The sequence below is a fragment of the Rhinoderma darwinii genome, chromosome 5, assembly GCF_050947455.1.
Source record: "Rhinoderma darwinii isolate aRhiDar2 chromosome 5, aRhiDar2.hap1, whole genome shotgun sequence".
In the NCBI taxonomy this organism is placed as follows: Eukaryota; Metazoa; Chordata; class Amphibia; order Anura; family Rhinodermatidae; genus Rhinoderma; species Rhinoderma darwinii.
In genome coordinates this window covers 155,157,700-155,179,968 of record NC_134691.1, presented here as the reverse complement: position 1 = coordinate 155,179,968, position 22,269 = coordinate 155,157,700, and the positions used below count along the sequence as shown (strand labels likewise).

Sequence of the window (22,269 nt, the reverse complement as noted above, 5' to 3'; positions counted from 1 at the left end):
GGCGGAATATCGGCAGAATACACAATGGATTTTTCCCGTGAACATACCCTTATAAAAGACAAAGCTGTCAATCCACTTCACAAGAATATCCCAGACTCCAAGTTGCGTGAAACGCATCCCGGAACGTGTACGGAGCCATAACACAGTCATGTACATTACGAGCATATTCAGATGGTGCAGTAGCACTGCGGTTGTTGCTGCGTGGACGACAACTGTGTGCGGATTTACTGCGGTTCCGCATGTAGCATAGGTGAAGCTCATGGAGTTCTCGGCCACGCACAACTATTCAATAGCCTTATATTTAGGGCAAAAGACAGTTTAGGATCCTGTCCTGGGAGGTCTGGAAATCCTAAAGTACATGGTTATATAATAAAAATAAAAGTATGCAGATGTGTACGGTGTCCTAGCTCTAGCTTTCTATAGGCCAGAAGTGCGCCAATAGCGTTTACGTCTGACATTTACACTAGATGCTTTTTGGTTTTTGTAACAGTATTCCACAGCTTGGCCGCCATGCTACTTTGGATACAAATTCTGTTAGATACATTTCTGCGATGTTGCGTATTATCGCCTCTAAATAGCCGATTGGGTGGCATGAAATAGCCATGTATACACGCCGTTTTATGTGCCAGTGATACGTGGTAGCAAAAAAAAAACATCAACGATGGATTCTTCACGCACACCCCATAGATAAAAATGAGCGCCGAGAACCTGCAATATCCCACTACAATCCTCCACAAGTGTAATAATCGCAGCATGTAAAATGACTGCGCCGTACAGGCCTAAAAAAAGAAATTAATTCAGATGCCAATTTATTTATTATTATTTTTTTGTAACGTTATGCCCCAAACATGATGTGATCGGAATATACTGACATTTTTCCCTCTAACAATAATCTCGATGAAAACGAGTTTACACATCTAAAACTGCAGTATGTGAACAGAGCCTTAGCTACCTGCCTGAGCCTGGCTCCTGAATGGGACATGCCATGTAAACCGGGCTCCACACTAGGCCTGCCAGACTCACTCCTTTATTTGCATTCATGTATTTAACTCTTTACCACCCGGCTGCGTGCCCGTGAGCTCTTGATCAGCGAGTCTGCCATGCATTGTAAACTTATAGGATAACCTTGTGTACCAAGTGAGGGCGCTTAATGAGGCACCTGTGGGCAATTTCTGCTCTGGTTCCAGCAGGTGTGCTTCATTTCTTGGAAGGGTCACTTTAAATACTTGAAAGGTAGGTAGGAGCCGCAGAGTTGGCATGACCGCGGATAGGATGCTACTTTGTTACAACAGGCAGTTAGCTGGAGGAGAAGCAGGCTCAGTAACATGTCCCCGGGAGATGAAACACGTGATGGCTTCTTTATCACAGAGGGAGGGTGTGAGGAGGACTCATGAGGGGGAGACTAGTGAGCTGCAGGAGGGAAGAAAAAAGGAGCTAACCTGCTCTACCTGCCGCCCCAGGTTCCTCCCTCCGCCATCCTTCATGGAGGTCAGCTGCTGCTCTATCAGCCACTGGAGGAAGCGGAGATAACATGAGACCTGTGAACTTTGCACATCCACACACTATTCTTTACACAGCTCTGCCGGCTCTTCCCCTCCCTCCCGCCGTGTGTACTCCGCCCTCCGTACCTCACCTGCCCATGTACCTCCAAAGGCAGGCACCTCACCACTGACACTGTGGGCATCGTCCTGAGCACACTCCAAGTGCTCTCTGCTGGGACGTGTCATTACAATATGACCTTTGTAGTGGTGACATTTTACACACAAGTTACTACTGAGAGGATCAGCAGAGATCAATGGCAGCTGTCCACATAGCCTATGGCCTGCCTGCCTATCTATCTATCTATCTATCTATCTATCTATCTATCTATCTATCTATCTATCTATCTATCTATCTATCTATCTATCTATCATGTATACAGCTTTGCAGGCATCATCCCACAATCCACAGGTAGTTGTAGTCAGATGATGGTCATGATGATGGCTTCTTATTATTGACCCTCATGTAAAGTGTTATCAGGTTCTTATAAACTGGGGCAAAGTTAAATGAAAAACTTTTGAGAAGTTGTGTGACCCAATGTTAGAGGAGATGATGTTGCTTTTTTTTTTTTTTCTCCCCTCCCCTCCCCCATCTCCTCCTCTCTCCCCTGTCTCTCCGCCCTCCTGACTCTCCTTCCCCTTCCTTGTTAAAGTCTTTCTACCAACCAGCTTTGAGCAGCAACAGCAGCAGCACCAAGAGCAGCATTTTGCCTGCAGGACCTGATGCTCATCCATATTAAACTGGCTGAGCTCAGGAATCCAGCCAGATCATCTCCTCCTAGAGCAAAGTTTATTTTTAACTAGCCAGCACCACCAGGTTCCTGGATGGTGCTGCTCCCAGCTCCGTGGCCTCACGTAGAAAGGACTATCAAACTTTCTCAGCACAAGACAAACTTTGTTTATTTTTCTTTTTTTTTTTTTTTTGTATCCTTTTCTTTTTACTTTGTATCTTTTGAGTTTTGCGCATGAGATGAAGACATCCCCAGTAAGGTGAGTTCAGAGAAAGTTTTGTAGAACTATAAGAAAGTTGTGCTGGGCATCTTTACCCTGTAGACTGCGTACAGCTGGAGATGGGGAAGTTTGTCTCTTCCCCTCCCTGTCCTTGTGTGTTTGTTGCATCCTCCATGTATCTCTCGTCTGTTTTCTGATCCCACTTGCTGTGTAAAGAGGAGGGGGGCAGCCTGGTGGCCTTGACAAACTTTCCACCCATGGAATATTCTCCTATGCGCGAGAGAGGGGGATAAAGTAATGGCTGTGCGAATATTAAATCGCATCTGTTCCGTGTACTGGGCATGGAGTGTGGATCAGGGGTGGAATCACACGTAGCAGAGATCGTCATCATGAGAGTACAGGAAGGAGCCTGGCATCAAAGTACAGATGGGGGATGTTGTGAGCGTGCTGCCATATAGAAGAGCTCTCCTGCTAACTTTCTCACCTCCATACTCCTCCTCCCAGCAGCCATCTCTACATAGATGCTCCTCCACTGATCCCTGCGTAATATGTAGGACGACACCTGGACCTTAGGTACAATGTACAAAAAAACTTGTAAAAACTTTTTGTAAAGTTTGGGGGGTGCTCCGCTCTAAGTACAGAACTAGGGGGCATCCGACCCCCAGGACTCTGCGACCTTAATGGTTGCTAAGAAGCAGGGTATTATTACCCCCAGTGCTCTCTACAGGAGATGATGGGGATGGACTCACAGTATTTGCTGACTCGCTAAAACTAGGCATAAATATATTCATGGGTGAAAAAGTTTTCAAGAGTTTTATGTATTTCCTCTTCCTCCTCGTGTGCTACCAGCAGATGTCCTTGAGATGGTGTCACACACTTTTAAATATGTGTATTTATAATATATTTGTGTGTATATAGCGTTATATACTTGTGTTTGTTGGACTTTCCTGGGTAGTACCTCTGCTGTATGTCCTCCGTAAGGCATCCTTGATGAGTTATAAAAGGAGGAGGAGAAAGAGAGCATTTCTCCTGTCTCAGCAGATCTGTCCTCCCCTGCTCCTTACTGGTTAGGAGATAGAAGGAGCCCAGATCCGGATGAGCAGTTCACATTCCATTACGAAATTCTACACGGCTTAAGAGCCAGCACAGCAGCACCAACATACATGCTCTGCACTAACTTAGGGGAGGGAAGAGTATCTGATGGAGGGTACTCACTCTCCTCACTCACTTTAACCCCTCAGTGGCTGGCCGGACTCATGCCACTCTCTTGATCCTCCATGTTGGTGTGTGGCATGTGATTATTAGGATAAATGGGACTTCATGTTTAACATTCTATGTAAATATTGTTGGTTTTTATGATCTGATGTATTTATTTATATTATGGTATGTATGTTTTGTCAACATGTATCACAGTACTATACACAGGTTGTATCCATTTATATCATTCCTGGTCCCATGGGAGGCTCACAATCTAATTTCCATACCTAGCAATACTTACACCTGATATCTAATAAAGGGTAGCTTTATATAAATTCCCTCAATATCACATAGTGTTTACATCCACAAATAAGTACAATGTTCATTTTGGAAGTTGTGTAGGCCGGAAGTTAAAAGAAGTTGTTTGCTGTCAGTGAACAGAAGCACATCCATCATGTCTCCAGGACAACTCACCTTTGTAACATCTTAGATGAGAGTTTGCAGGGAGCAGATACTCCTCCCTTGGTATATTTGTGTGTGGATGTTCAAGAGTCCCACTCATCTCATCAGTCTGGATTACATTGTAGTTGTGCAACCTACTATCTTTGCTTGTGTGGGGCAAGACACAGTCAGATGGTCTGAAGTTTGAATGTAACCCTTCCTTTGCCAGATCATAGCAAGTCAGAGCATGCTTGATGCATGTTTGTTGTGTGTTATCATCTACCTATAGTCTCTGCATGTGGTGAATGGATATAGGGTGATGAGAAGCTACCCTTGTCCTAGTTACTAATAAACCTCACAAGATGACTGTCTACATCTATTTACATGATACTACAGTTCAAGGCTGGCCAGACTGTTGGGAGTATGTAAAGTAAGTGATGGCCTGTTTCATTGTCTTAGTTGGTGCCTGTTTGGCTCTGGAGTTCTTTTGAGTTTCTGAGAAGTTTTCCTGTAATGAATGAGTTACTGCTCTTTTTTTCTGTTTGTTTTACATTTTGTTGTAGGCATACTGGGTGTGTAGAGGATGCTTCCATTTTCTCAGATTAACCTACATGTGTTGTACTGACCTTGCAGATACGTTGTTCTGCACAATTGTGACAATTTTAGTGAAAGAAGCCAACTAGTAGCAATGCTGATTTTTACATTTTTTGTGAGTGTAGTTCTATCTGGGTGAGGTCTATAAACTTCTATGTTTTGTTTTATTAAAGGATTTACGTTCTATAAGAAAAAAAAAGTAAAGCACTTTTAGATGTTGGTATTCATTATCCCTTTTAAAAGAAGGTGGTGCTCCGAAGGTCATAGGATAAGTGTTGCTAAGCAGCTAAACAGAAGGGAGCTAAAATTAACCCTCGTATCTTTGGAAAAAAGCAAGATGCATTTTTTTTTTTACGAAAGTGTTTAGTTGGTCAAAAATGATTTGACTTGTGTCCATTGGTGAATAACCTTGCTGGTTTTAGCTGAGCACATGATGTGCTGTCAGATGGTAGGAGGACTGGTGGACTGGACTAAACCCCTTAGCACTATTTTATATAATGTAAATAAAGTAAGCGTTACATTGATCAGATCACATTAATGCCCTGCATTTGTGTGGGTTCACTCCTGTTGTTTCTCAATGGCTGATCATGTAAAATGAATTAAAGATCAGTCTCTAGACTACAATACATTTTGGTTACTAAAGTTTATCTTATCTTCATTTACTGTGCATTAGAATGTTATCTATTGTCCCCTGTAAGCAGCCATTTGAGGCTAGAGAGAAGCTGAATGTAGTATTCTTCAATTGGATAGCTGATAGGAAGTCTAGAAAAATATCTGCCCCCATAATCGCCTTTTATCATTTATGTCCATATCTGAGAACATCCAGAAACCTTTACATCCATATGTGTATTTTAATAAACTTTTATTAGCTTTGTGATTTAGATTTATTGGATCTTTTGAAAAAGGTTCATGAGGTAGAGAGGATGCTGGCAAGCCCACGTTTTCAGTTATCATACTGATTCAATGAAACCCATCACATGGACCAGTCGTGTCAGATGTTGGCTCACATGGAAAACTTCTTGGTTGTGCTTGGACCAATGGATCCTTGTGGAAAGACATAAACCAGTACTGCAGGAGTTAAGAAGTCAACAACATCACATATTCTGTGCTTGTAGATAGCTGAAAGGAAGACTTTGCCCACCAGGTTTATTACCTGGCAGACTAGAGAGAGACAAAAAAAAAGTAAAATGAATCATTGTTCTAACATGCTGTAAAGGGTGGGACATTTTCCTTATCCTGTTATCTGCAGTCAGGTAAATGATGTCGTTTTCACACAATGTTGGAGGTGTGGAGTGAACAGTTTTCTGCTGAAAAGTCTACTATAGCCACTTTGCATCTAGATCGTTGTAGTTTATCTGTATTGGATACCTTTTAGACATTTTTGAATTCTTCATATGGATTCTCGTGCTGTTTGCATGGAAAAACATTTCCATACGTATGTTACAAAATGGAATATTTTGGGTCAGATACGGTACGTTAACACTGGAATAGTATGTGTGGCTCATACAGGTTTTAATGAATAGTACATCTGATGCTGACGCGTTTTACGAAGACTGTTAAAAAGTATATATAGACTTACAACAAAATAGTAAGAAGTCAGAATAATCGTCCTAGTTAAAAGGAAAAATGTAAATAGCTTTTGTTATGTAGCAACACAAGGATACTGGTGACTTCTGAAAGAAATTGCATGCATTTAGTTACGCAATGACATACAGTTAGGATGAAGTTTAAGATGTTATGCACTGGTTAACAGTTCTTCAAGGTTACGTGAAGGTGACCCTTGCATACTTCCCTTCCTGTAAATATGGTTCCAGAAATCTATGATTGTATTCTCATCCTCCATAGGTCATATTCATAAAATAGTCATCTATAGTGTGCTTTTTCTAAATGGTATATTGTAGGCACTTGAATTTTTTTTAGATGGTTTTTCCACCAATAGGAGTGAATACATTTTGGACCCGTATTTATTTATTTTTCTAAAAACTGTATTCCATTTGGGTATCTTTTATACTGAGCTGAAAAAGATGGGGAGTGAGTGAGGGGGGGGGGGGGGTGTTAAACCTTTTGGCTTCCTAAGATGCAGGTTAATTGGTTATGGCTTTTTGGACATAAATAATCTAATGTGGAGGGATAAGGAATGGAAGGGGGGCAGCAGCAGATGTGTTTGTAATTGGAGATTAACAACTGACAATTCTGGAGAGCATTACAGTTTCTGTAGGGGCCATTTTCAATTGCATCGCCTCATGGTTCTGTATCATATCATGTACCTTGTGCTCAATGCACTATTGCATAAGTTTTTAAGGAGAACCTCATTCAAGCACTATAGGACTATGTAAGATTTATTCTAACACCATTTAAAAGGGAATTTTTGTTTAGGATCAGATATGAAGGAGGTGGTCTTTGCCTTGTGAGCTTACAATCAATAAGAAAAAGTATTTTTATTGGCAGTTTAGAAACATTCCAGAGTAGCTTGTTTTCACTGGAGCCTGTAAGCAGTTCTGCTAAGAAACAAAGGTAGATTTCAGTGAAAAGGTGCTTCAGACAAAAGCAGTGGGTTACGGGTGGAGACTGTTTGCTCAGTGTGATTCAAACAAGAAAAGCTGCGAGAGCCTAAAAGCCTCAGTCGATTTCTACAACCAGGTATTTGAATAACTTGACAAGGATTCACCTGCAGACTCCAGACTTTCATGATGTTGCTGCTAATAGGGGTGGAGAAAACTTCTTCAAACCCCCCCACAGGCATTGTTACTCTTGGGGTTATGAGATAAACTTGTTAAGTGACTTAATTTTACTTTTTCAGTTGCTTTTGTTTGCACTTTTTGAAAAGGCTATTGAATTAATTGATGGTAGATGTAAAGTATATATTGAAACATTGTATACACATAGAATAAAGCATCACACCATCAGGGTATTTTTTTCCCCTCTTGATCAAGGGTGCCTGCTTATGGAGAAGGCAATGCTCATCTCACATTTTAAGATCAAGACAACTTACTGGATCTGTGTCGGTAACAGATGTCCACCCTGTCTGAAACCATCTTGCAAGATTAGCTTTAGACTGGGTACTAGGCAGCATCCTCTCCAAGCTGCTGTTAACCACATGGTAACATTTAGGAACCTTTTGGTTTCCATAGCAAACAGAGCAGCTGAAACCGAGCGCCTGGTGGATTTACCTGCTCCGCTTGTTGCCAAGGCTAATGATGCAATGAATTAGGATCCTCTTTTGTTAATTAAATTAAGTTTACGGCTGAGACGCTCCTACTACAGGTGCTATGAGCAGGGCTGGACTTTGACCGTGTAAATTCAATGTATGAAAGAAAGAATTTTAATGATTCTTGGGATGGTAAGATATCGGAGGGCAAATATGTGAGAAAAAAAAAACAGTCTTTGTTCAAAAAGAAGGAAGGTGTTATGGTGGAATAAAAATTTGTAGTGCTGATGATAAGGCTGCAATAAAAGCAAATGTATTTCCGTCGGCTTAATACTAATAGATTAAAGGGGTTTTCCAAGAGTTGAAACAAAAAGTCAGCTTTTTTTTTTTAAATCCAGGAACAGCGCCACTCTTGTCCATTGACTGTGCTTGGTATTGCACCTCAGCCTCATTCAAGTGAATAAGTGTGGCAAGCCTAGGTCTCAGTACAGATTTCCAAACTGAAACGCAAATTTAAAATCTATAGGACTAGTTATTGCTGGATTTGGGAATTTTCTGGAACAACATCTAGGAAAACGACTTCTAGAATTGTAGCCTCATCTGCTATGTGTTAACAGAAACCAGTTATGTAAATTAAAATTTTACAATAACTCTGGATTATGTTCCCTTCCATCTATTGGGCTACCAGTATGCACAGATACAGTGATGTCCCTCTAACCTGCTTGTTCTATAACTTCGTTCTTGTAAGGGTGTCTTTAACCAGATGAATTCTTTGACTACGGAGATCTATAAAATATCCTAATAACGAGGAGCTTGTGAATGTATGTGCATCCACTAAATGGCTCCCAAACTTCGGACGCCATGGGGAATGGTGGGCAAAAATATGTAAATCCTTTATGTAAATGAGTTTGGCTAAGCCCTCTTGGTCAGTCAGACAGGGCTAACATATTGGCTCCGTTGGGCTGCACCACTTGTTAACTGTACCCACTTGCTTTACTTCATTGGATATGATAATGGTAATACTAGAATACTGAGGGTAAGGCCCCCTGGAGCTGCATTGATGAGGCTGCGATGTGGCCGAAAGTCGTGCCAGCACCCTGTTTGGTGCTGCTGTCAAATTGCTCACTATTGGCCACACATTGTTGCGGGTGAAATGGCTGTTTACCTGCAAAATTGTGCAGCCATTAATGAATACACCATTTATGGTTGCACAATTTTGCAGGTAACCAGCAATGCCGCTCCATGGGGCCTTACCCTAAATACATTAAATAGCTTTATGTAGATTGAGCGTTTGATCAATAGCTATCTCTACTGACATGCATATTTTTCTCAATGGGGAGAGGGAGATAAGGCGTCGGACAGCTGCTTATCTCGGGGCAGAACTAGAAGATTGGGCATGTTGAACATATCCGATCTTATGTTTTCCCCCACATCTGCCATTGGGGACACTTGGCAGGCTCCTAAATACATTTGATTTTCGTCTGACCCTGACAATTTTGGCGTGATGCAACACATGTACATTAATGTAGGTGTACTATTAATCAGGTGTGCTAAACAAATGATGCATATACATATACTTTTAATTTGCAGTTATTTACTGGAAGTTGTGGAGTCCCATGCTCCTGTAATAACGTAGTTATAAAAATGATGAGATGTCACTTCATGAGTGAACAATGAGTTCTTGTGATCAGAATCACTTGTTAGCATCCCCCTACCAACATCAATCATTGATTCTCCATCAAATTGTTAATCAATATATGGTTATTTTCACAGAATAGTTTTCTTTAATCACATATTACATCTGAATAGTTTTACTGTAGTTGTATAGCTAGTCAAGGCTCTACTAGGTAATGAAGATCCCTTGACAGAATCTCCTGCTGATGGCTGACTGAAGATATTTACTTGACCACAATCTCCCCTACTGTTAGGCTGTCCCTGACACCGCTTGTTTAGGGCTTGGTTTGGAATAAGAAACAAAAATCGCCCTCCCACTACTGCTTGCCTTTTATCTTGAGCCTGATCTGCTTAGCTGGTTATTAGCATGTAACTGGCATAGCCCTCATCAATGAGAGCCTGTAGTTCTGCTGCCCTCCTGGTCCAGGTTCTTGGTCCACGTGTATGTACATTCATGTTCTACATGACCATTTTAGTTTTAATACTATTTAACTAAAACGGTAGCCTTTGAAAGACGTGACCCTTTTTGATTTTTCTTTTTGATGGTCACATCTTGCTACAAAGCAAGTTTTAATTTTCTTGAAGAGGATGTTGGCTAGTAACTAACGGCCTGGACCGCATGTCTTGCTTCCTGTTTGGGAACTCATTTCCCTCTAGGAAGACTTTTCCTTTAGTACATTTGATAACTCCATCCCGTTGCTTGTGTTTTTTTTTTTTTTTTTTTGTTTTTTTACTTTTTACAACCAGAACATTCTTTAAGTGTTGGTATGTTTTATGATCGTTTTATCTGTTCTATATAAAATATACGGTGATGGTGATTTGGATATGCAGCCATAATTACAGCGCCATTATTATAAAGCATCATCTTTCATCAGTAGCATCTATTGAAATTGACTTCTTTGTGCTTCCCTAGTCAGTCTCCGAATACTTAAAGGTTGCTGTACCTCTCTTTTGGCTCCTGGCTGAGAGGGGGTTAAGGTACTGCCAGTAAGAGGTGTGGGGTGTTACTTTTGTTAGCATTCACTCCTACTTGCAAAAGCCTTGCTGTATAGTCCAGGCCCCTGCAAGAGCAAAGCAGATAAATCCCTTCACAGGATGGTAACAAGATGCTGGAAAGGTAACTTATACATCAGTGCCAGATTTCAAAACTGAATCATCGCCAGAACACACACTTTCTCATGTGCTACTCCTGAAACTCAACCAGGTGGCATGCCGTCCAAATCTGTGTAATGCACCCAGGTTTTGTTATAGCCGTTAAAAAACAAGGATTCTGATGGGTGTTGGTTCATCATTTCATCATCTGATCCTGGGAAGGGAGGATGTTCTGTGTTCCAAGTAATATGCGTGTGTGTAATCTGCCTATAATTGTCTGTCAGCATGGAAAGTTTTTCTTTATAGATATGTTTGGAAAATACTTTCAGTTATTTTTGTGTTTACACCTGAGCTTCTTATTTTTTCGTTTGGAAGCATCTAAATTTGGAGTGATGTATTGGAGATACATAGACCGAAGATCCTGTATATGTGGCATTTTCTAAAATATAAAACTATAGGTGATGGATGTAACCATAAATAAATCCAACCGGTTAGAAATAATCAATATGTTCTGGTAAAAGTTTAATTTCCCACATTATTTGTATTATTTATTTTTGTGTTAATAATGACATGTGACAGGATCTTTAAAGAATAAAAAAATTTGTACTGATGTTTTGTTACTATACATTAGGGAAATATGCTCATTTGGAGGGGGGATCGTCCGGTCCATTTCTATATTGTCTGGATGTGCAGTTACATCGATGATCTAAAATAAATCATGGCAATGTATGAATGAACTTTGATTGATCTTCTTCTATTTTTAAATCATTTATATCTAAAAGCACAAATTGTAGACCATTCTAGTTTAATGAAAATGATGCTTGAGTAAAAATGATGTGGACACCATCTAGTAGTTTGTTACAGCTAATAGATACTAATGAATTGCAGAAACCTAAAGTGACCCCTGTGGTGATTGGGACAGAGAGCTGGCATTCACTCACCGATGGAAAACCAGGTACTAAAGGGCCTTCTCTCTACCTTCTTAATTTCTGTTCTCTCTAGACATGAAAAACCAGTGATAAGATAATGTTGCTGAGAATAATCTGCATTTCAAAGATGTCCAAACAATAGATCTTGGTTTGATTAACATATTTATTGTGGTGAAATGATGGGACCAGTCTGCTCTATTGATGCTTTTAATCCAAGTCAGTCTGCTCAGAGACTGAATAACCAAAATGTCAGACGGATTAAACGATCGGCTTTGCCACCTTGGTACTAACGCTGTTCTACTGCTGCCATTTTAGAATGGATTTGACTTAAAGAGGATCTGTCACCAGTTTAGTAATGCCCAATCTCCTAGCTTAATCTAATGCTAGTAAAATTGTATCCAAAAACATTTATTATTTTAAAAGTTATGAGCTTTTTTTTCCTAAATATGTAAATGAGCCTTTATTGGACCACTGGGAGGTAACGCCAGCGATTCTCCTGAGGCGGAGCTACGTCACAGCCTCTGACGCTGTCCTATCCGCATGAAGCTGCTTTACACAGCGTGAGAGACTGAGGCTGGAGGGAAGGGGGATCACTTTAAACAGTCATATCACGGGCTGTGGACAACGGTTCTGGTGGCATATGAAAGAGGAGATTCTAATCACGTATAGCCAAATTAGCATATTTAGAAAAATGCTCATAACTTTGCAAATAATAAACGTTTTTGAAAAAAAATTACTTTGTATTATCAGCATCATAGCACCTATTAGATTAGTTCGGAGATAGGGAATTAATAAACTAGTGACAGATCCTCTTTAAAGGTGCAAATGACCTGAAAAAAAATATTTTATACTAATTAAATCTTCTCTGGTGGTCTAATGTAATGGAGGGGTTAATGACACTAGTTCTGGTGGGTTAGGATAGAAAAGGGGGTTCATATTTTGTTCCCTGCTGGGCTAGGATAAAATAAGGGGTTGATACCTGATGGTCTTGGATATATGAGGGGGTTAATATTTTGTTTGCTGGAAGTTTAGGATAAAATAAGGGGTTCAGTCATAGGTCCATGTTGGCTGAGATTTTCCACATCCCACAAGCTGTTGACCCATTTATTTTATTGAATGTGCATAATGTTGCACAACTAAACGCTGCACTTTCACACATATTTAACTTGTCATATGCTGTAGCATACCACAACATAATTTTAAATATTGTGCTATGTATGTTTGCTGTACCCTGCATAGTATTTACTGTGCACCTTTCTGCTTTTTAGGGCCTGTTCACACGGAGTATTTTGACAAGCTTTTTGGAGCGGAAACCGCTCCGCAAAAACCGGCCGAAAATGCCTCCCATTGATTTCAGAAAGAGGGACATGCCCTATCTTTGTGTGTTTATGCCTCTGACTTCCCATTGACATCAATGGGAGGCAAAGAGAGCGTATTTTGCGGCGTTTTTTGCCCGTAGCACTCAATGGTCGTGGGCGAAAAACATGGCGAAAATCGCGGCAAACGGCGTGCAGAAAGGATAAAAATCTGCCTCAAAATCCCAAACTTTTGAGGCAGAATTTTCCTCCTGCAAAAAATGCTGTTTGAGCACAGCCTTAGGATGAAGCAGTCTGTATTAAATTGCAGGTTGTTGCTAGAAGACCTGAGTTTGCAGACATGGGTCTTCCGATTGTTTGGCAGCACTTATTGTATGCACACTTCATTTTTTGCTTATTTATTGTAAGCAGACCACTTGTTTCACCTAAAACACAACCCCCATTTTGTTTTGTTTTCCCATCAATAGTTTAGCTAGCTGCCTTTATGCTCTAGGAACAGTACAACTGTGCCGTGCTTCACTTCAGTCTACAGTTAGACAGACCTTTTTGCTTTTTGTAGTGTTTTTTTTTTTTTTTTTTTTTGTATTTATTGCATTATATGTTAAAATATGTAACGTGTTAATGTGCTTTTCTAGTGTTTGTTTAAAGACGTCGTTTAGAACAAAGACCCTCCAACTATATCCTATCTATATATCTATCTATCTATCATACAGCTTTGTATCTCGCATTACTACATTTCGGTGCAATTATGTTTTGCTGAAGGCAAAGGCCACACGGTGCAGTCACGGTGCGTTTATGTTGTGTTTTTAAACCGCGGCAAGTCGTTTTTCAATAGAAGTCAATGGTGAAATTTGTGCTATGGACAGACTGCTGCTGTTATATTACAATGTGTTTTTTGTGCGGTTGACCGCATCTTCATAATGTCCGACCGCATGCGGTTAATGACCGCGCTGCCAATGTTGTTGCTGAACTGCGTGCGTTTTTGCTAACAGTTCTGCAATGCCTTGTAATGAACAATATACAGGAAGCACCTAACAAACTTCAACACCGGTGAAAACTGTGTCCATAAACTGTGCGTAAAAAAACGCAACAGAACTGCAGCATTACAGAGACAAAAAACGCATGCAGTTGACCGCATGCGGTTTTCAAACGCAACAAAATCGCGTTAACGACACACCGTTTGGCCTTACCTTTAGAGCTCTGCTCCCCATTTCCAGCACTACTGTCCTCTTATGTGGCAGCAGGCATTTGGGTCCCCTCAAGCACTGAGGCCTGGGTGCAACTCCAGCCGCAATCCCCTATAAGAACATATTTGCGAGTATTTAGTCAAATCTCACCTTTTAAAACTGTTTTAATAGTTGTCAAGTGTTACGGACAAGAAAATATAATTCCATATGATTGAACGCTTATGTCTGGTATGGTACTTTCCATAGTACTGCGCATCCTAGCAATATGTGGCCTCTTGGTATTCTAGCATACATATGGATTATGTTGCGGAACAGGCAAATAAAAATGAATGCGATGACAAGCAGCCTTTATTTATAGGTTATGTATGTTTTTGGGATATAATTCATATTTCTTACGCTGCTGCCAACTTTAGATGGTATATAAATGTAAGAAGCCAGGAGCTATAGTGTAATGTGAAGAACGCAAGGGAAGGGCGTCTGTGGGGTTGAGTGCACCAAAAATAATATCCATAATGGGACTTGGTTGATCTTGTAAAAATTATGTAGTAGAGTTGAGAATTTTAATGTTTTTTTTTTTCATGGTAGATTTTAGGGGCAGGGTGCAGTAACCTGTGAAAGCAAGAACAAATGTTACATATGAGCACGGAGTGTAACCATAAGGGTAGTGCTGGAGATTTCAATATTCTTTGTATCATCCTAAATTGGACATAAACAATGTTCCTTTTGATGCGTCATTTTATTAGTTGAAAGTTGTGTTCATATTTGACGTTGCTACAGAAAATTGATGATTGTCAAGCTGATGGTTATACCTAAATATAATAGAGCAAACAGAAATCTGGTTATTTACATCAGTAGTGCAACTTACATATGAAGCTTCTAAACATATGGATCCAGCATTTTTTCATCTGGATCCTTTACTGGGGCTGTCCGACAGCCTCAGGCGGATTTGTTCTGATCATTTCCCCCACCCCCAGCGGCACCATTTTAGATGCAAAGGTGAACATACTTACTCAGTCTAAAAACATGAGCAGCTAGTTGTGTTTTAGGAACTCAATTATATAACAATTTTAAACCCTAATTTTCAAATCCTAATTTACCTAATTCGATTATTACTTACCCTTGTCATCCCCTCCAAAATAAAGAAATATGTTTGAGCTAAAGCTAATCCAAAACGAAAATGGATGCATTGTGCCAGTGACCCTGAAGGGGTTAGCAGGAATAGAGCCGAAGACAGGCGGCTGAGCACCTAGACAGGCATCACTGGCTGGGGAAGTGAAACATGCAGGCCTTTTCTGTACAAGCTGCTCTCACAAGATGGGGGAAGTTGCTTCAGTAAAACTCATCACAGAGCTGGAAGGAGGGGGCCAAACAAGATGGGCCGTGGCAATATGATTTCCATTAAAATGTTTGCTGCTAGGACACAGCGTGGGATTCTTCCGCTTCTAAGGGGTTAATTGGACATTGCAGCATTGTATCCAAAAACAGTTGCAAATGGGCGTGAAAAAAATCTTCTCTACTTTTTACTACTTTTGCTGATCTATCTGTCTAGCCTGTACCATTGTTAACTTTAGGCCACTTTCAAATGGCTCTATTCCGACCATATTAGCCAGACCTCCCGATTCCGTGGTGGTCTTGTTAAGTAGATCTGTGGGTAGTCCGGGTATTTTTAGTCATAATATAGACGCTATATTTCGGCTGTCTGACAGAGCCCTCACTAATCGGTAAGCAATTATAAAATGCATCATATTAGAACCAATAAAGTATTAGGCCCAGCTCACAATTTGTGTTTTTGGGGTGCTTTCTTTTTTTTCATGTGAAACACTGTCCAGATGTTGGCTCTGAGCGAATAATGAAAGTGACTTTCTGATCACATCTTTTTGAAAACTCATTTTTTTTGGGGGGGGGGGTAAATCTAGTTTTGTGGTGTTGGCTCTGGGTGTGGTGTTTAGAGCTGATGAGGCGCATAAAATGTTTATATGGAGATTTTGTGAGGTAATACTTTTTGCAAACAACCAAATATGTTGGATCATATCAATGATAAATATGTATAAATAATCATGACTCAAATTTTCCCTGTCCAATCACGGTTATCATTACTATTGTAGTGTATCATGTGAATGGTGGAGGTTCCTCATTGTAAGTAATAGTAAGAATGTATTTTGATCCAATAGGAACAGCATTCCCTGTTAAAGTATTTCTGCATTTCCCAATAATTTATATGGCCAAAGTTTCATTGTAAGCCAATCCTTGCCCAGGCTCAAGTGATAACCAGAAACAGTTGGAAAATGTTGACTCTACCTTTTGAGTAGTATATACAGTATGTATGAGTAGAGTCAAGGTGGCCATACTCACTAGATAAATATCAGAAGATTATCTAATGTGTATGGGGCTCCCATCTCTTCCCTGACTATAGATGTCGGGGGAAAGAAGAATTGGGCATATTGGATTTCGACATGCCCGATCTTTAGTTCCCACATGAGATAATGCCCTCTTCCCAGTCAAAACACATGTGTGCTCGGTTGAGCCAAAATATGCATCTTTATGGTGGCGTCAGGAGGAATGGATGACGGCGGTCAGTGATCTTGCGTGTATGGCCACCCTTAGTCCTTGTTCATTCCTTGTATCACTGAGGGCATATTGGACATATGTTTATGTTGTGATTATCAGTAATTTTCTAACCGTAAAGATGTTTTAAAACAAGCCAGGGAACATATAGGAAAAAACATTACGACGTACTAATGGACCTTTTTACACATCTTTGCTGTAACGAGCGGCGATGAACGAGAAAACTCGCTGAACGGTGCTCGTTTGCTCCTTTTACAAGGAGCTATTATCAGTAATGTATGGGGACGAGCACTTGTTACAACGATCGCTCGTCCCCATCCATTTCTTTCATGTCAGCAGCACGTTTTACTTTTTACACAGGGAGATGTTTGCTTATTTATTGTTGTTTACATAGCGGCAATATATTCTGCAGCACTGTACAGAGATTGTAACACCTCTTGCACACGACAGAGTTTGGGGCGTGAAAAACGGTCCGTGTGTTGGCCGGATTTCCCGGACTGACCGCGGTACAGGTCAACGGGACTCCTGACCTCATAGACATTTATGATGCTAGGAGTCTTTGCCTCCCCACGGAACTTCTGTTCCGTACTGTATCATTTTGTTCAGTACGAAACAGCAGTGCAATCCGTCTGACCCACGGCCCGCTTTTCACGGCCCGAACTCGGTCGTGTGCATGAGGTGGGTGTTAGACAGAGACTGATGTGAATAGTAAAAATCGAAATTCCCTATCTCACACATGCTTCTGCTAGTTACCTATGAGTAGTATGGGAGGAAACCCACGAAAACACAGGGAGATCATACAACCTCCATACAGATGTTCCCCATGGTCAGATCCGAACCCAGGACCCCTGGAAAGAAACGGATCTATCGTGCTGCCCTACATCTAATCGTTTTGTATTTGTATCTTTAAAGAAAGCCTGAAAGTAGCACAAACAGACCCACACCAATATATCTGTATGTTAGGGTAACCTGGTGACGTTTTAGTTGTAAATCCACTGTTCTGAACATATCTTTACACTGGCTAGTTGCAATTGTAATTCTAAAAATGCATCTGACATAAATTTGCTTGAATACAACTCGTACAATGAAGCAAGTAGCACGACGTAGATAGCAATGATGGACTAGAAGATCTGTGTATCTATACCCCTTGTTGCTGACTAAACAGTTCTGTCAGCTGGCAGTCGTGAGGCCTGAGGATTTGTGATAGTTGTTGGAAGGGTGTGGAGGAGATGGAGAGCAGGGGGAGGGGGGATAAATGCTCTGGGCACCAACTGTTGCTCCTTTCAAGCCTTGTGCCTGAGACACCTTCACGTATTATGTTTGTTTTCTTGTCTTTTTCTCCTCATTTTAACATTTATAGACATTTACTATACCCCTTGTAAACATTGATGGTTCAAGTGCTGTTTTTGTGTGTCTTTTTGTAAGCTTTTTCGGGTCTCATTTAGAAAAACTAGTGATGATGGAAAGCAGAGTAGATATCCATAGCGGCCAATCATCCTATTTTTTTTTTAAGACAAGTTGGAAAATAAAAAATGACTAACTGCTTGCTATGGGCATCTGCTTCACTTTTCATTTGCAAGAATTTTCAGACAGAAGGACCAATGTAATGTTATCTGGCATAGCCATCAATCTAGTACGGCTCGATGGTGCTCTTTGAGGAGGGGGTACCATCTCTGCAGCTGCCATCACCTCCCCATTTTTAAGTGCAGGATTTCCTATCGTAATTAGAACTTTTTTTTTGTTTTTTTTTGTTTAATATCCTACTTTGCATTAGCAAAATATGACAGATTTGTATACCGTGGACTTTCCAAGATGACCTGGTAAAGAGCAGCAGCAAGCATATAACTAATATTCGGATTCTGTTTTGTGGCACTGTTCCTGTATTTCTCCAGCGAGGCCATGTTTCAGCATGTAACCACTGCTGAGATTCCTTCAAGTCACAATAGATCTTGCCACTCCCCAGGGCCAAGTAACTTTGTGGTGTTGTCGATGATTGTATGCACTTCTCACTGAATGAAGGGATACAAAGACGCACCTTATTTTACTGAGCTGGTTATGAATATTTTACAGTACGAGTACAGAGTAGATCAGGTGCAATACCCATTGTACGTGGCAGAAGCATCATAGCTAGATAGGCACTGTGCTGACAGCTATTGTTATCTTGGGCAGCAATATCGTTCCGCTTTTTCCGAAAAAAAAAACAAACCCTCAACTAATTTAGATGGAGTTCTTTTTATATTATCTTTATATTTATAATGGTTTTATTTATGGTAAGATATCATCCTAAAAATTTGTATGCACAGGTATTACTGTATGCGTCCCATTAGTGAATTCATGCATGTTATCGCATTGGCTCTGAAAGTTCTCTTGACTGTTTGGCCGCCCCTTGCTCGGTCTGTTTGGTCCTGGCTTAAAAGGTACCATTGTTTGTTCGTTAAACATAGGGTGCAGCTTGTTTCCAAGGTGACTGTGGTTCTATTATATATATATATATATATATATATATATATATATTATATACTATTCATTTATTTATTTAACTTTTCTCTTGCTGATGGAAAGCAAAGTACAGAAAATCACTAGCATGATTATTGCATTTATTTGCATGTGCTTTTTGTGTTAAAAACTGCGTAAATAAGGATTTGGCAAAATGGATGTAAAAATAAGGCGTGCACTTTTGTCTCGCTATTGACATTCCGTTCTAGAATGTGATCTAGACAATCGCTATAAACAAATAAAAAGGCCATTTTTATGGATGGGATGACTTACTTTCAATGTTTTGTCATTCAGATCACTTTTAGTGTTCACATAATCGGTCTGTCTAGTGATCAAGAGACAACATAATAAGTGACATCCAGAGTATTTTGCTGATTACAGCTTTTTCTTGGAGGAGGGCGAATATCTAACAGGCTTTTTCGAAAGCTATCCTACTCCGTGGCACGTAAGGATCCAGTCACTGTGGCCACATCTTATGTACATAAAAGAAATAATGCAAGCTATAAATATGAAAATCCTAAGTCCTACAGTATGCTTCTTTTTGCATTGCGTATACATCTACCTAAATAGAAAGATGATATAATGTCCGAACTTGTACCTAACTGCACAGTCACTTTAGTGTTCATTACCAGTATGAAGATTAATAGAAATAAAGAATTTAAATGATGAATTTTTCACCTTTTACATAGATCAATATATGACTATTGTTCCAAATGGTCATTCTCTGGTGTGACTAAAAAGTAGACACACAATAGCCAAATAAAAAAAAAATTGTTGATATTTTGTTACGCTTCAGTTCAATAATAATCACACATAACGATGTTGATGTTTTTTAGAAGTTTCTTGTGAATTGTTTTAAAGTGGTCTTTGAAATGTTTATTTAGGACAGTATTCCAGAAATACTTTATCTCTTTGTACTTCCACACTGATCTGCATGCGCACAACTTTATGTATTTTTGTACTTTTTTTTTTTTTTTTGTAACTTTGTGCCTTGTTAAACTTTAAAAACTTAATAAAAAGTAGAATATAAAAAGTGGTGCAGCACTTGGAGGACATGGATGCTTATAGGGTTGAGCAGGCAAAGTTCTGCTATCAGGTTTAGTACAGTTCATGCGCAGGTTTCAGTAAACATTAACCATTATTATCAGAGCTTGCAGTGTGCTGAGTGGTTAGCAAAGAGAATGTACCCAAAGACTCAGATGAAGCAAATGAGTCCAAGGTCAAAAGGATGAGAGCACTTTTATTCTATTTATTTTTACCAATCATGTGATCTGCTACATTCTGCCTATAAGTTTAGAGGAGGGGGATTTGGGAAGGAATGTCCTAAAGAATATAAGTAAATGTAAACTTTTTGTGACTCTGTGACCCTTTTCTTGTGTGTGTGTGTGTGTGTGTGTGTGTGTGTGTGTGTATATATATATATATATATCTATCACACTTGGCTGACTAAAGCAGTGTTAATGCAAGCAGTGCATCAACATTTGCATCACTTTTACTTTTATGTTTTTAGTTTTGTTTGTTTTTTACTATGGTTAGTAGTCTGTAGTTGTATCAGTTCTGTTGATATGTAAACCGGATTATATGGGTTTTGCATTACAAGATGTCTTGGATAAAACTACAAGTTGAATTGTAGGGTTGTTTGCACTGAGGGTTAATGGTACATTGTGACACTACAGGCAGTTTTCTCTCTTCACTGATGGATTTCACCTTCTGCTTAACAGAGCACCGCTGTCAGTCATGGAGAATGAGCAGGGCGGGGAACCTGCTGGCAGGGCAGTGATTGGGTGATAGGAGCCACACACTGACGGGAGGAGGAGAGCGGCTGCAGCAACAGTTGGCCAATGTTCTTGCCTTGTACTTTGGCCTGCATCCTCTCGCCTGGAGATTTGTAGCAGAGAAGGGAGAGAGATTAGCAGAGAGATTTTGCAATAGCATGTCTACAAAGATGTACGCTTTTTCAAACTACTGCTCAATCTTAAACGCTCTTCCTCAGTTATATTTGCAGAGAGGAAAAACAGATGCTTTTACATCCTGTATTTTTATATTTCAGCAGTAAATATATATATATATATATATATATATATATATTATATACCACTATTGATAAACGGGCAAATATTTAACCGGAGTCACAAGCGTATCAGGTACTAGTCTACAATTAGCTGGTGAAGATAGTCTTATCTTTGGTTTATGCGTAGTTGATGTTAGCAAAGGACAATTCGCAACGATTATTTTGTATCGTTTTTATTAGTATTGAAAATGAACAACGTTTTATTTATATTTATTTGCATAGTACAAAAACATTATCAAACATTTTACCGTTTTATTCTGGAACCTTACATTATTTAAATACTCCCAATTTTTTATTTCTTTTTTAACTAAAGGTCCTATTACAAGACCCGATATGGGCTGCCAAAATGAGCGCCGATCAACGAGGTAGCTCATTGATCGGTGCTCGTTTGCTCCTTTCACAAGGCACTATGATCAATAATGTATGGGGACATGCGATCTTTACTACGATCGCTCGTCCACATACATTTCGATGATGTCAGCAGGGATATGTGCTGCTGACCGGATCATTGGCCCATGTAAAAGGGCCTTTAAACTAGTGATTTTTATGACGAATAGTTTAAGCTCTGTTAACACTTGTGTTCTTTTTTTCATCCGGTTTTTATTGCTTTTTGGTGCTTCGACTAGCATAGCATGCCCACTTCTCCTATCTAGAAAAAAAAAGATACCTGACCCATTATAAGTCAATGGGATCATATCTGTCAAGGATCCTGAACAGAAGCCATGACACGGGTGTGAACAGAGCTTAATTGTATCTTAAATGATTTGAGGCAAAAATAATCTATAGGCCAAGAGAAGTTTTAATAAGGCATCCTGCCACAGAGCATCATGGTCCTGTCTTTTGGGGTCATTAAAAAAATTAAGCACTTATGTAATGACCTATCCACATTAAATAAAGGATATACCAATTTTTTTTGGTTTAACAAAATATATATTTTGCCTACAGCAATCCAAAAATGTGAATTTTTCCCTGGTCTTGGGAGTGTAAACTCTGGTGATGAACAGGTTAAGTACCCATTTCTTCATATTTAACCAGGTATTTAGTTTTGGGTTCATGGTCTTCAAATTAAA

The 22,269-nt window shown here is 39.8% G+C and overlaps 1 protein-coding gene across 2 annotated transcripts in view; it reads left to right on the top strand.

Annotated features, from left to right (window-relative positions):
- Window positions 1-2,222: 2,222 nt before the first annotated feature.
- Window positions 2,223-22,269, top strand: part of RREB1 (ras responsive element binding protein 1) — a 73,796-nt gene continuing 53,749 nt past the window's right edge. For both annotated transcript variants that reach the window (XM_075826672.1, XM_075826671.1), the window contains exons 1-2: window positions 2,223-2,528; window positions 11,524-11,590. In XM_075826672.1, the coding sequence (XP_075682787.1) occupies window positions 11,579-11,590 (12 nt within the window). In that variant the 5' untranslated portion in view covers window positions 2,223-2,528; window positions 11,524-11,578. The remainder of the gene's footprint in view (window positions 2,529-11,523; window positions 11,591-22,269) is intronic.